Source organism: Austrofundulus limnaeus, unplaced genomic scaffold, assembly GCF_001266775.1.
Source record: "Austrofundulus limnaeus strain Quisiro unplaced genomic scaffold, Austrofundulus_limnaeus-1.0 Scaffold98, whole genome shotgun sequence".
Classification (NCBI taxonomy): Eukaryota; Metazoa; Chordata; class Actinopteri; order Cyprinodontiformes; family Rivulidae; genus Austrofundulus; species Austrofundulus limnaeus.
The window spans coordinates 1,573,576-1,586,054 of NW_013952500.1; the positions used below are offsets into that span (position 1 = coordinate 1,573,576).

At 38.8% G+C, this 12,479-nt stretch overlaps 1 protein-coding gene across 1 annotated transcript in view; it reads right to left on the reverse strand.

Annotated features, from left to right (window-relative positions):
- Positions 1-7,187, reverse strand: part of efna1a (ephrin-A1a) — a gene marked incomplete at its 5' end in the record, with an annotated part of 18,778 nt that extends 11,591 nt beyond the window's left edge. The window contains 1 exon segment of the mRNA XM_014013173.1: positions 7,002-7,187. Coding sequence (XP_013868627.1) covers positions 7,002-7,099 — 98 coding nt within the window.
- Positions 7,188-12,479: the final 5,292 nt, after the last annotated feature.

The window sequence follows — 12,479 nt, forward strand, 5'->3', positions numbered from 1 at the left end:
GCTCCGTTCTTCCCCCATTCGTGAACAAGATCCCCAGATACTTAAACTCCTCCACTTGAGACAGGGCGACCCCCCTGACCCGGAGAAGGCACTCTGCCCTAAATTAATTATTTTAAAGCAATATAGTCATTTCTGCATTTTTTGGGGGGAGGTCAACTCCTAATAAATGTCATTACAGAAATTCTAACTGCTCATTTTAAATCAATACTTTTATTTTTAATACTTAAGTACAAAAAAATCACATACTTTAAGACTTTTACTTAAGTAATATTCCTAAAGGAGACTTTAACTTTTACCAAAGTAAATTTCTGGTAAAATACTTGTGACTATTTCGTAAACATATGATGACGATGCTCAAACAATACATCATGCAGCTCCACTCAGAAAATGTGCAAAAATATTGGTTTTGGAGATTCTTGTGAATCTGCAGTTTGCAACTTATCACAGCTGAATGAGACTTTTTCACCCTATTTCTTGGGGTAATAATTTTTCTTGTAAGGAGACACTTTAATTGTCTCCTTACAAAGTTTCAACAAACATGTTACACAATAGCCCACATCGACAATAAAACAAACACAATGAGGGCATTTCACTGATAATATCGGACTTGTATACTTCCTCATTCAAACCCTTACATACTGCTTGATGAGCGCCACCAAAACTTGATAAACATGCCTGAAGAACAARGTGCTCTCTGGTTCAAAGATGTTATAGTAAAAACCTGGAATTGTAACCAAATGTTTGTTCCTTTGTGATTTCTTGTAAATCAGTGCAGAGTAGTAGGAAGCATGGCGGGAAGTCTCGTGTGGGAGGGGTTCGCACTGATCAGAGGTGAATCCAGACACAGACAGTTCAGAGACTTGCCAACAGGACAAGCACGAATGTCAGATTAAACGAAAAATTACAAATCGTGCTTGAGGCGCCGCAGCTGAAAGCACTCGTCACAAAACAATTACTCACGTTTAATCAAAAATATTCTCACCCTTTTTAACAGCTCTCATGAAAAGCCTGGGAAGTTTAATCAACCGCCTCGCGTGTGTTGGTGTGTGAGAAATGTATTGTTTATTGTGCAGACAGGATACGCAGTTTTCCCGGGAAAAGACGCCAGCAGGAAGCGCGGCACTTCGGAGGAGACGCGCAGCGGGCAGACGCCGACACAACAACAGGCCTGCAGGAAGTTCGAACCTTTGGACCGATTTACTACGGAGCACGGTCAATAAAACAAGTCCCGCTATCTCAGACGCTGCAAAAACAAGAGTGGGAATATCGAACAGAGAATAAAATAAAGTCTTGTAAACATAGCTCAGTGTGTAACGATAAGACGGGGCAACACAGAGGGTGATAAAGCATATATGTGATTACCACTGAGCATTTTCTCAATATTGAATTTACCAGGCAGATATAAAAGGATTGATTGATTTAGAAAGTTTCAGAAAACACTGACCAATAAAGAATGAGAGGGTCTGATTGGAATAGGAAAGTGGAGAAAACCAAGGATGTCTTTTCCTGTGACTTTGCTTTGATTCCCTGAAAAATCACAAATCTGAAGTTTTTACTGCCTCTATGCGATCACACCCACTAAAGCGACTACACAATCTTATCTTTCATCTTCATAAGCGTGCACACGCACGCACACAGAAAGCAAACAGACACTCCAGTTGTTTTTCTCCTTTCGTTGAGTTTCCCTCCTTCACTTTATGCAGGTTCTCAGACCGGCTCCYCTGCTTCAGAAAGACGTTCAAGACAGCACGGACAGAGACGTGAAAAGACCAGGAAGAGTACAAAATAAGATTTGAGTGGCTTTTCTTAAGACAGTAAAAGAAGTGAGCTTAAACGGAGTAGGAGCGCGAAGAAAAGGGCAAAGTGCCTTGTGACGGATCACCATGGGTGCCAAGAACACTAAAAAAAAATTCCACACCTCTTAGCGTGCTTCCTTTTCTCCTTCCCTTCGCTGAGAACCAGAGTTGGAGGTGAAGAAATAATAGACTGAAAAGGGACAGCTTGTAAAAGTTGAGATAAAAAGCTGGCAAGGGAGCGAAGGGGATGGAAAAGACAGAGGTGGGGTATGTGTGTGTTGGGGGGGTGAGAGTTTCCCAGAGGCAGAGCCACGGCTGTGAGAAGAGAAGCTGGCCTGAGTGGCAGCAAGTATTCAGGGACCACCGCCGTGACAGGATGACTGACAGATTGATAGAGGCCGTGCCACTTCATCACACGCTGAACTCTGACCCTTGATCAGTCACACCGGTTACTATTCTCTTTCTGTGGCCCACTGTGAAGGCCATTCCCCCAATTTGTATGGAGCGCATCACAAAACGGCCACATTGACTGGATAAATGGCAAGTAAACCCTTTCATGTGGCTGAAACATACCAGAAATAGCTCTCTGTGGAACCAATGCAYCGCATGTTCAAGCTCATTCAGTAAAAGGACAAGCAAAGAGCGAGGGCATCTTAAAAACCCTGCAGTTAAAGGGATAGCTCAGATCGTTTAAGAAGAATTAGCTCACACGAACAGCTATCCACGACAGGTAAGATATTAWTTGTTCATAWCCACTTCYCAGAATCCCGCTTTGATATTTCTGAACTGTTGCTTTAAGGCTTTAAAGGTCTGCAGAAAAGATAAATCGGTGTCTGAGTGAGCCACGAAACAGTTAAAAGAGCGGCAGAACCTGGCTGAAGAAGGGAACCTGGCCAAAAAGAGGGGGAGGGAGGTGGTGGAGAGAGGGGCAGACAGGTACAAAGCAGAAAAAAAGGAGGAGGAGGGGTAAAGGAGGTGGTCTACTTATGCTCTGCCAACATGGCAAAGAAGCCGAGAAGTTGCAGATTATTGCTTCACGTTTCAGTTTTAGGGTTCCGAGTGGACGCGGTGCACGTGTGTGTGTGAGTCGCTTAAAATGAACGAGAGTGTTTGTGAGTCACAGTGAGTAAGCACAGAGACACTCCCTTTAAGTTAAAAAAAAATCACGCACGGAAAGCTAACAGGGAGCACTGGTGCACCTCGTTCTGGGAATCACTGGTGATTAAGCTGCTGCTAATCAGGAAGAAAGAGGAAAAATCCACAGCGTGTTGAAATCTAAAAAAAACAAAAAACACTGTCGGGAAGAGATTTCACACATGCTGAAACAAAGTAGTCATTAAAGTTCATGTGGACTCGACCTTGGAAGTCAGCAGATCCTGAGGTGTGATCGCGCGCACACACACACTGTAGGAAACGTGAAAGAATGCATATCACCCGCTGCCTTTCTAGAGTTTTTATTCAAGATGGCCGCCAAGGCTGCATCTTCCATGTGAAAGCTGGGAGGACATGTTGAAGATGAAGCACACACATAAGCATTACTTAAATATTTATAATTTAGAGTGTTGTCGAGGGTAGATATTCTTGTTTCAAGCATGGGTCTCTGCAGTACATGGGGGGCGGGGGGGTTCTTGCTGTGTGGGCGGAGTTTGCCTTAATCTTGATTGCTGGTGTTCTCGATGTGGGCGGAGTTAGCGAACCATAATTAGTCTGATTGACTTGTCTTGTGGGGCAGGTTAAAAGAAGTGAATGGAAAATTTATTTTGTTTAACTCTGATTCTTAAATTCACTAAACATTCTTGTTTTTTGATGATTTAAAAGTGTAAATTTACATCTTTTTAATATCGTGATTAAAGTTGTGATTAATTGATGTGCACTCTGTTCTGAATTCCCATGGCACGGGTCACTTGGGAGCAGATTGTACTTAAAAAAAAGAGACAAATGAATTAATTCACGCCTATTTCTAAACAACAGACACACACACGCTCTCATTAGGTTGAGCTGTTGTTGAATAAAGAAGACCCTCCTAACTGATTTGATGTCTTTGRCTCATGAGAGTGGCCAGACCTGGAAGATGATGCTTAAATGTTGTGTCATTTGTTTTGACTTGACTGAAAACTAAAAGTAATATTTATATTTGAAGTTATAGTTCTGGCATTTGCGACCAAGTTACGCATCCACTTAGCTGCCCCGCGTTCATCCACAAGAATCATTATGGCTTCTTCAAACTCCACCTAAAACAGCCGATCCAACCTTTAATAAACTACATCCCACAAAATTCAAACAGACCAATCATATCTTTGATAAACACCAAGAAACTCCCACTAAGTGACTGCAGAGCCCCCTTCTCTCTAGATCTGATGAGACGCACATCCAATGATTACATTCCTGAAAATCTCTCCAATATTTCATGAAATGTTTTGCCAACAGTGTTGGTTTGAAGCAAAGTTGCTGTGAAATGCGCTGTGCTCCAAGTATATGACGAGGATGACTCTCAGCAACTACCACACCCATTTTTTTCTTCAAAATATGTGAAAAACGACTGAGCTATGGAGCTCGTGTTGACCAGATGTGGCGGCCATCTTTAAAAGGACTGCGTCTAAAAATTAATTCACTGTAGATGTAACACCTAATGATTACTTTGTGAATGTTTCATTAAAATTTGCTCACTGATTCATGATTTATGGAAACAGACACAGGTAAGAACATCATTGCTCTGCCTTCACCTTCGATGGTAAGAACAAAAATAATCTGAAAAGGAAATGAGTCTGGTCCACGAGGACTGAGGTGATCAATCTGGGATCAGTTTGATTAATGAGTAGTTTTGGGAGCCGGAGGAGAGCTTAAAACCTGGACCTGACAGAGGAAGAGGCACATGGGAAATGATGGACGTCAACACACTATATGGGTCAACAGGAAACAGGCAAATGCTGGGATTGATGAGAAATATTCTGAATGAAAACATTTCTTAAACTCCGGGCTTTGTTTTTCCTGTGAATACAGGATTAAGAAAGAGAGAGCTTTATTGCAGTTGTTTAATAGCAAGTGCAAAAAAAAGAAAAAAGAAAAACAGGGATTACCAGCATATCTAGCATGACCACTGTTGCTGCACAGCACCACAAAAAGCCTCTCCATCTGGGACCCTGACTTTTCAGAGAAAAGCTTTCCCGCTGTAATTATGGACTTTCTGAGAACGTTAAATGATGCCGTTTTAGCCCCCGTTGAGAGGAAAGGAGAAAGTTGGATGTGAGCTTGCGGGAGAACATTTGGTGTTTGCAGAGAGAGTGGGATTGATTTAGACGGCTTCGGTTGGTGTGATTGAGTGATTGTCTGCCAGGAGTCTCTTCGCACTTGCCTGTCCATGTGGGCGTGTTTGTGTGTGGGTGCCTGCCTGCAGAACCTTTGCTTGTGGCGTGCAAACCTGACCTCCTTTCGTATATACCCCAGACATCATCAACTCATAATTCTAATTGACCCCCACTTATTCCAAAATGGCCCCTAACCCTGACAATTTCAGCTCCGATTTCTCCTCCCCAAGCAATCCATCTCTCTCTCTCCCACGTAGTGTGACCTACTGGGCAGGCATCATGTTACCTCCTCTGTCTCTGTCGCGCACCATTATTACCCGTCCGGCACCTGAAATATGAACGCCCGTACGTCTCCCTGACAAACACAGAACCCCCATGTGATGTCTCCTGATTTAGGAGACGCAGCAGCCTCCCACTCCACACAGAGGTTAGGGCTGCGTGTCAGATGGGGAGGATATTGCAACAGATATTTCAACATGTTTTTCTGTGAGTCAAGCCTGTATATATAAAAAAATAATAAATAAAAACACATGGAAATAATTTAAGGGTGCTCCATCCTGACAGCACACAAACTAATGAATGAATTAAAAATCTACCATTCATTGAACGCCTTTCATGATGGAAAATTATAGCTCAATATTAGTGAAACCAACAGAGTTGGAACTATCTTTGTGTTAGTTAATGTAGATTAACTGTAGAGGCAATATTTAATTGGGTTGCTAAGTTCATCAGTTTTTCACGTACATCCATTTATTATTACTTCCTGAAAGTTTCAATAAAACCTGCTGAGTTGTTAATGAGATATTTTGCTAACAGACAGAGTTAACTTTAAGAATCAATGTCAAAGTTTTAATCAAAGATCTTGTAAAATAATTAGCACTTAGATTATGTGTTGTTAATTAGTCTCACCTATGGCTTCTCAAGATTTTAGCACAATACCTGCAAAATTCACAGAACTAAAGCCATTTTAGAGTTTTCTTTAAAAAAACACAGTTGGTTATGGCGACCATTTTAAGTTGGATTGACCCCAAAAGTTAAAGAGTTGTAAATGTTCATTCAATAGCAATTTCCTGAAAGTTTGGTTACAATCCGTTCAGTAATTCATGAGCTATTTAGCTAACAGAGACAAAGATGACAAAAATGTTGTTGGCAAAATTGTACACAAATACCTCTTAGAATCCAATAGAGYAGCATTTGTTGGGGATCACTGTCAGCTACTACCACACCAAATCTAAGGTCAAAATTTGTAAAATTACCTGAGTTATGTTCGATTTTGTGTAAAAAAACAAACAAACTGTTGGCTGTAGCAAACATCTTAAAGCTGTCATTCCCAAAAAGTTATCAATTGTAGATGCAAATACAGTGATGAAACTTTGCAAGTTTCATTACAATTCAGCAAATGGCTCATGAGATATTTTGCTGAAAACACTACCACATACAGACAGGAAAAAACATTATCTTCCACCTTATGAGTTTTTGAGTCAGGCGACACAAAACCTGCAGCACTAAATGCATCAATTCCTGCAGAAAAACAAACAAACTTAAACTTCCCTTTAAAACCTGCACTGATTGACTCAGGAATAAGCACACGACTAAAACGGATGCAACTCATTGTGCAGCAGATGCACAGATTGCAAAACGGATTAAATCTGATCACGTTGAGCCAATGAATTATAGGTAAACCGTCCTTTAATAACAGGCCCAGAGAGGGAGAAAAGGCGCGTGCATGATCTTGTCACCAGCAGGAGCTCAGCTTTTTTCTTCATCAATCAAAAATAACTTTATTTACTCTGAGAATTGAGCAAAAGTAACACTATTCATCTAATGCACTAAAATCATAGTGATAAATCAGTTGCACCATTAGGAAGCAGCAGAGGAGGGATGTTAGAGATATATTTACTTTGGGTTCGTCCTGTTCCAGTAGACGCTGTGTCGCTCCGCAGAACCGAACCAGGCGCAGACGCTCACAACGAAGCCCACGATCCGAACTAAATCCATGATGGACACAGAGGAGTGGAAGAGAGGCGAGGACCTCAACTCGGGTTAGTGGTGCACAGGGGGAAAAAAAAAAAAAAAAAAAAAAAAAGTTTTCCAAAAGAGCTCTTCTTCCGGACACCTGAAGGCTGCACGCGCTGTTGGAGACTTGCGGAAAATAAAACAAAAACAAACAAGGAAAAACGATTTGATTTGTGAAACAAACAAAAATGCTGGACAGATCAAACGAACTCAACAAAATCCGTGGTGAATGAAAGGCTGCGCTGCGTGGAGGCTGGTTTTGAGAAACGCTCACAATGCTAGGCCACGCCCCTTTTTTCAAGGACCAATCAGAGAGCTGTGCGTGATACTTCTCGCTCCACTGGCTTCCCCCTTCTGTATTGTATACGTTTTGAGGACATTTGCCTACATAAACATTACCTGAAAGTTTGTTTATTTAAATATGAATGTAGACAGTTAAATATCTATTATGTGCAATATTGTACAGATTTTATACTTTAATTTTCTCATGTTAAAAGAAAAATATTGTGTTAAAAACTTGTCCTATGATTGGCTCAGGATACTCACAGAGTTAATAAAACTACAGGTTTGACACTAAATAAAAATCAGAGTTTCATGTTATTTTCCATAAATAACCAGAAACAATTAGAAACAAGAGAAACATGTCACAAAAGAAACTCAAAGAACTTGTTTGCACGTGCATATTTAAACATTTATTGTTTATTTAAATAATTTGTTTAAATTAAAAGAAGCATYACACAAGCTAAAGGCTGAAATAAAAGCAAAATCCTAGATAAAATTGCAGAAATAGGAAATTGCTTAGTAAAAGTAGCACATGTAAAAACAAAAAAAAGAACTAGCTAAAAGCTAAGAATAGGGAAATGGTAACTAAAAACAACAAATGTTAGCTAGGAGTTTAAGTAGCTACAGACTAACTAAATGCACAAAGTATCTAAAGGTTTGTTAAAATCAGTGAAAGGCTGGCTGTAAATGATAAATACAGTATAACTGAAAAGTAGCTGTAAGCTAAAAGTAGCTTAATAGCATAAAACATAATGCCATCAAACACAACAAAATGCAACAGCTTTAAATTTAATATAAATTTTATCCACACTTTCCTCGACACAACGTGACAAATGAAGTGCATGACAGCTTTCTAACTGTAATTTTTACACTTCATTACTTCACAATATATCAAGCACATCCAGTTATTTCTCTTTTTCTTGTTTCATTTTTTTTAACCCATGAATGTGTTCAGACGGTGATGTTTTTCCCCTGAGCTCCTGTCAATCACAGACACGACACCGCCCACACACTGGTTCGACAACATCTGGTGTGTGTTTGCAGAGTGATTTCTTTAACTTAAAGTCTATTTTGGTCCTGCAGGTTTTCTTCGACTCTGCCGTTTACTGACAGATCTTGTTGGCACCTCTTACCGTGTTGCTCACATTGATTATTTTTTTGTTGTCTGAAAAAAGTTTTGTCACATTAAGAAGTTGATATAATCTGTTTCAACTTTACACATTTTATATAAGAAATCTCAGTCGTTAGATAAAAAAAATTTCAGTGTTATTAAAAAGAATTGCTCTACACCACCACATTTTTAAAAAACATTAACAAGAATAATCTACTTCTGAAGCTTTGTTCCACTTCACCTGTTTTTACCTGCAAAGTTTTATGTGTGAACTGCTCAACATCACTTTTAAAAGCACAACTGTAATAAAGCTACTTTATGGAAGGTTAGTCAATTAACGCTGTAATTTCAAACAACTAATTACAAATCATTTGCACTGCCCTTTTCTAAACTCAGGTATAATAAAATTATATTAATTTAAATAGTAAATTTTCTTAATGTGTGAATAAATGTCACCATTTGTTTTGCAATGAAATGAATTTTAGTTATACTTATGTATTATACTCAAATTTCTGGAAAAGAAAATGTAACTCCTTATGAAAAATAAGACTGATAATATACTGTATATGCGATAATAAGTCTGTGGTGCCACATTTTTCAAGCATAAAAATAAATATTTATTCACACACACTTCATTTTACATGAGAATACAAGCAGAGAAACACAGCAGATACATTATATTAACATAAAAAGGCCAATGCCTCATTGAATCATACAAATTTTGAGCTAACAGATCATGTGAGATATCACAATATTGCATGAACTTGTATATTCAATTTCCTTTTAAGGCTTGACCAAATAACTAACTCCATCATGTGATGGGTAATATGCATTCCTTCAAGTCATATAGGCTTTTATTTTGGTGATTCTTAGAAATCTTTTCTATTTGTTTGGTGTTAATGAGTTTCTGAGCGTGAATCAGGCACAAAAAGCCTCTTCAGCTCCAAGGATGAACCAGAGTTGTGTCAACATAACAGACAGCTCAGTAACYAACAAATTTTAAATTAAAATTTTTACACTTTTTACCTGCAACCTGTCAAAAAAGTCACAACTGGTTCCAATCTCAAGCAAAATCCACAAAAACAGAGGCAACACAGTTTGACACATAAAACAGTGTTTTAGTGCCAACTAGGTGATTCCCAAAGARCTAAAAAGCTGTAAACTTTGAAATCAACATCTGAACTGACAGTTTAATTATCTCCACGCAGTTGGTTCTGATTCATCTGCTTGCTTAGAGCAGATTTCACAATACCRGTTAGCCCAGCTCCCTGCTCACTTCTCCTGATCTTTGAAAATAATTTCCAATAAAAACCCACACAAAACTCTTCGCTTTCCGAGGCAGAAAGTCCCCGACTCAAGAGAAGTGCTTTGGCCACTACAGATAATACATTCAGCGGTTCTGAGTGCTCACAGTGAAGCTAATCTGCATTTTCAAATTCTGTCCAAGCTGACAAGCCAATTTTGATCAAACAGAGCAAACACAGAGAGGCATATGTGCTTGGTAATTGTGTGCCGCTCTGTGTCAAGTCGGTCATCCAACAGGAATGGGTTTTGTATTCATGGAGAGCTCTCAGCCCGGTGGATCAATTTTTTTTTTTTTTTTTTTAGAATCCAGTTGTTTTTTCTGGCTTGGTGGGAAGATGAGAGGCTGAGAGGGACTGCCGGTGTAATTGTCATTTGCATTGCAATCAAAACGTGAAGAGGAAAAAGCTTCCAACGTTTCCGTCTTAACTCCACCAGGATTGAAAGAAAGAACCCTTTAAATGATCCAAACTTCTGAATATAAAGTCAGAGTTGTTTGTTTGTAATCCCATAGAGACCGTTTYTACAGTTCACACAGGAACAAACCCAAATGCACGCACGGCCTTAAACACAACCTTTTCACCCCAATTCCTGGCAGAATCTGCTCCAGGTTCTTTTTCTGCGGCATGAAAATAAGATGTATGAAAATGATAGGGAGCGAGCGCTTCGTGTAGGCATGGGAACGTGTCGATCCATAATTTAACTTTTTTTTCTCTTTTCTTTTAACTGTTTTACCCAAAGTAATTAYATGATGTCATAGAAATACACTTGGGAGGAATTCATTTTTATTTTCTGGATCTGTACTAATCTAAAACTGGACTAATTTCCCATTATATTATTTGGTAGAGAAGGTGATGTTTTTGGGTTTGTGTGTGTTTCAGGTTTTCATTCTGGTTTAAACACCTATTCTGTCAGGACCAATAATCCTTCTGGGGACCAAAGACCAGTTTGGTGTGGAACTCCACTGGGTGGTTAAGGTTAGGGTGTGTGGGTGTCTTATCAAAAATATTCATGAAACAGTGGACAGATTTTAAMAAAACCCTTTAAAAATGAAAATATTTTTACAACTAATCAACTTTTGGAATCAACCTGATTCAGGATGTCTGCCAGAGCTAAGCWARGTTAGCAATCACAAACATATAACCAGTTTTTCAGATACTGATTTTGGTTTGGCAGTAGCTGAGAGTCATCTACAGCYKATACTCTGAGCTCTACTGGAATCAGTTGTTTGTCAACAAATTATTTGGTGAAAAATTGGATAACTTTTAATCAAARATTAAGAAATTAAATATTGGATATACCTCTACAACCGGTGGACAAAGTACTATGCTTCTTTAATTGAGTTAAAGTACTGATACTACTAGTACAAATATTACTCAATGAAGCTCTGTTCAATTATTACTTAAGTTAAAGTGCTTACAAAAACACTTAAGTAATGGAAGTAATTAAAAATTTGATGGTTTTTTAAAACAATTTTTGTACTTTTTTTTTACAAAACACTTTAATAAAGTTTATTTGGCAAAAACCCTTAAAGAGAACAAAGGGACTAAAAGTCTAAAACCGTCCAACTTATATAATGTCCACATAAATTAACGTGCTTTTTCAGGTTGGACAGCAAACATTTGTAGGCCGTGATCAAGTTTGTCAGTGGCAATACAGCAAATGCTTAAAACAGTACCAATATTTTTATTATTATTTTTAAAAAAAAATTTCCTCCTCGAGTGTAGGTCTAAGATCAGACTGTGGATGCTCTGGTAGAGAGATGTTCTCAAGTACAGCACCTACTTGATCTGAGCAGGTAGGCAACACTAAAATAATGCTTCTTCTTCTTCTCAGTTTAAAGCTGCATATCGCCACCTACTGTACAGGAGTGTAGTGTGTACTTTTAGAGTGTTGATGGAACAAAACAGGTGCAAACACGACCAAATAAAGTTGTAGTACTTCATTACAATTAAGTCAATTGCATTTAAGATGACCATCACTGCTGAGCAACATTAAAAAAAACACAAAAATATCTTTACCTCACTTCATTTTAGATATGAGAGCAACATCCGGTGTGTTGGTGGCTGAGCATCATCATCACACTGTTCATTAGATAATATTATTTTAAAACTTTGGCGTTAAAAACATGAACAATGTGCATTTCTTTAAAGAATACAACACCTTTAACTCTGTTTGCTCATCCTCAGACACCTGTAAGAAAGTTTAAATGCAGCCAGAGTCCTGTTTGTTACTCTGAAGCACAACTATCATCAGAGATGTGTCCGACCTCTTTTTGCTCCAAATATAAATGAGAGGTTTAATGTGGGGTTGGGGTTGGGGGTTGGGGGGTGGGGAGCTGTCATTACCCTCCCCCCCAAAAAAACCCGTCCCAGCAGATATTTACATAAGTGGACTGTGTTGGTGTGAATCATGGAGCGGCCCAGCGGTGCTCAGTCCGGTACGTGTCTGCTTCAGTTAGCCTCTTGGTTTTTTGGGGGCCCCATTGTTAATCAAAGCAGCTCCACTTGTTGCAGCTCTTCCTGAACCTGTATGAGCTCTTTCTTCGTAAACAATAGAGGTGAAGTGTTTCCTGTAATTAGCGGCACATATGTCCACCCCTTCTTATTAAATCAGAACAAAAAAAAAAAAAAAAAAAAAAAAAAAAAAAAAAAAAAAAAAAAAAAA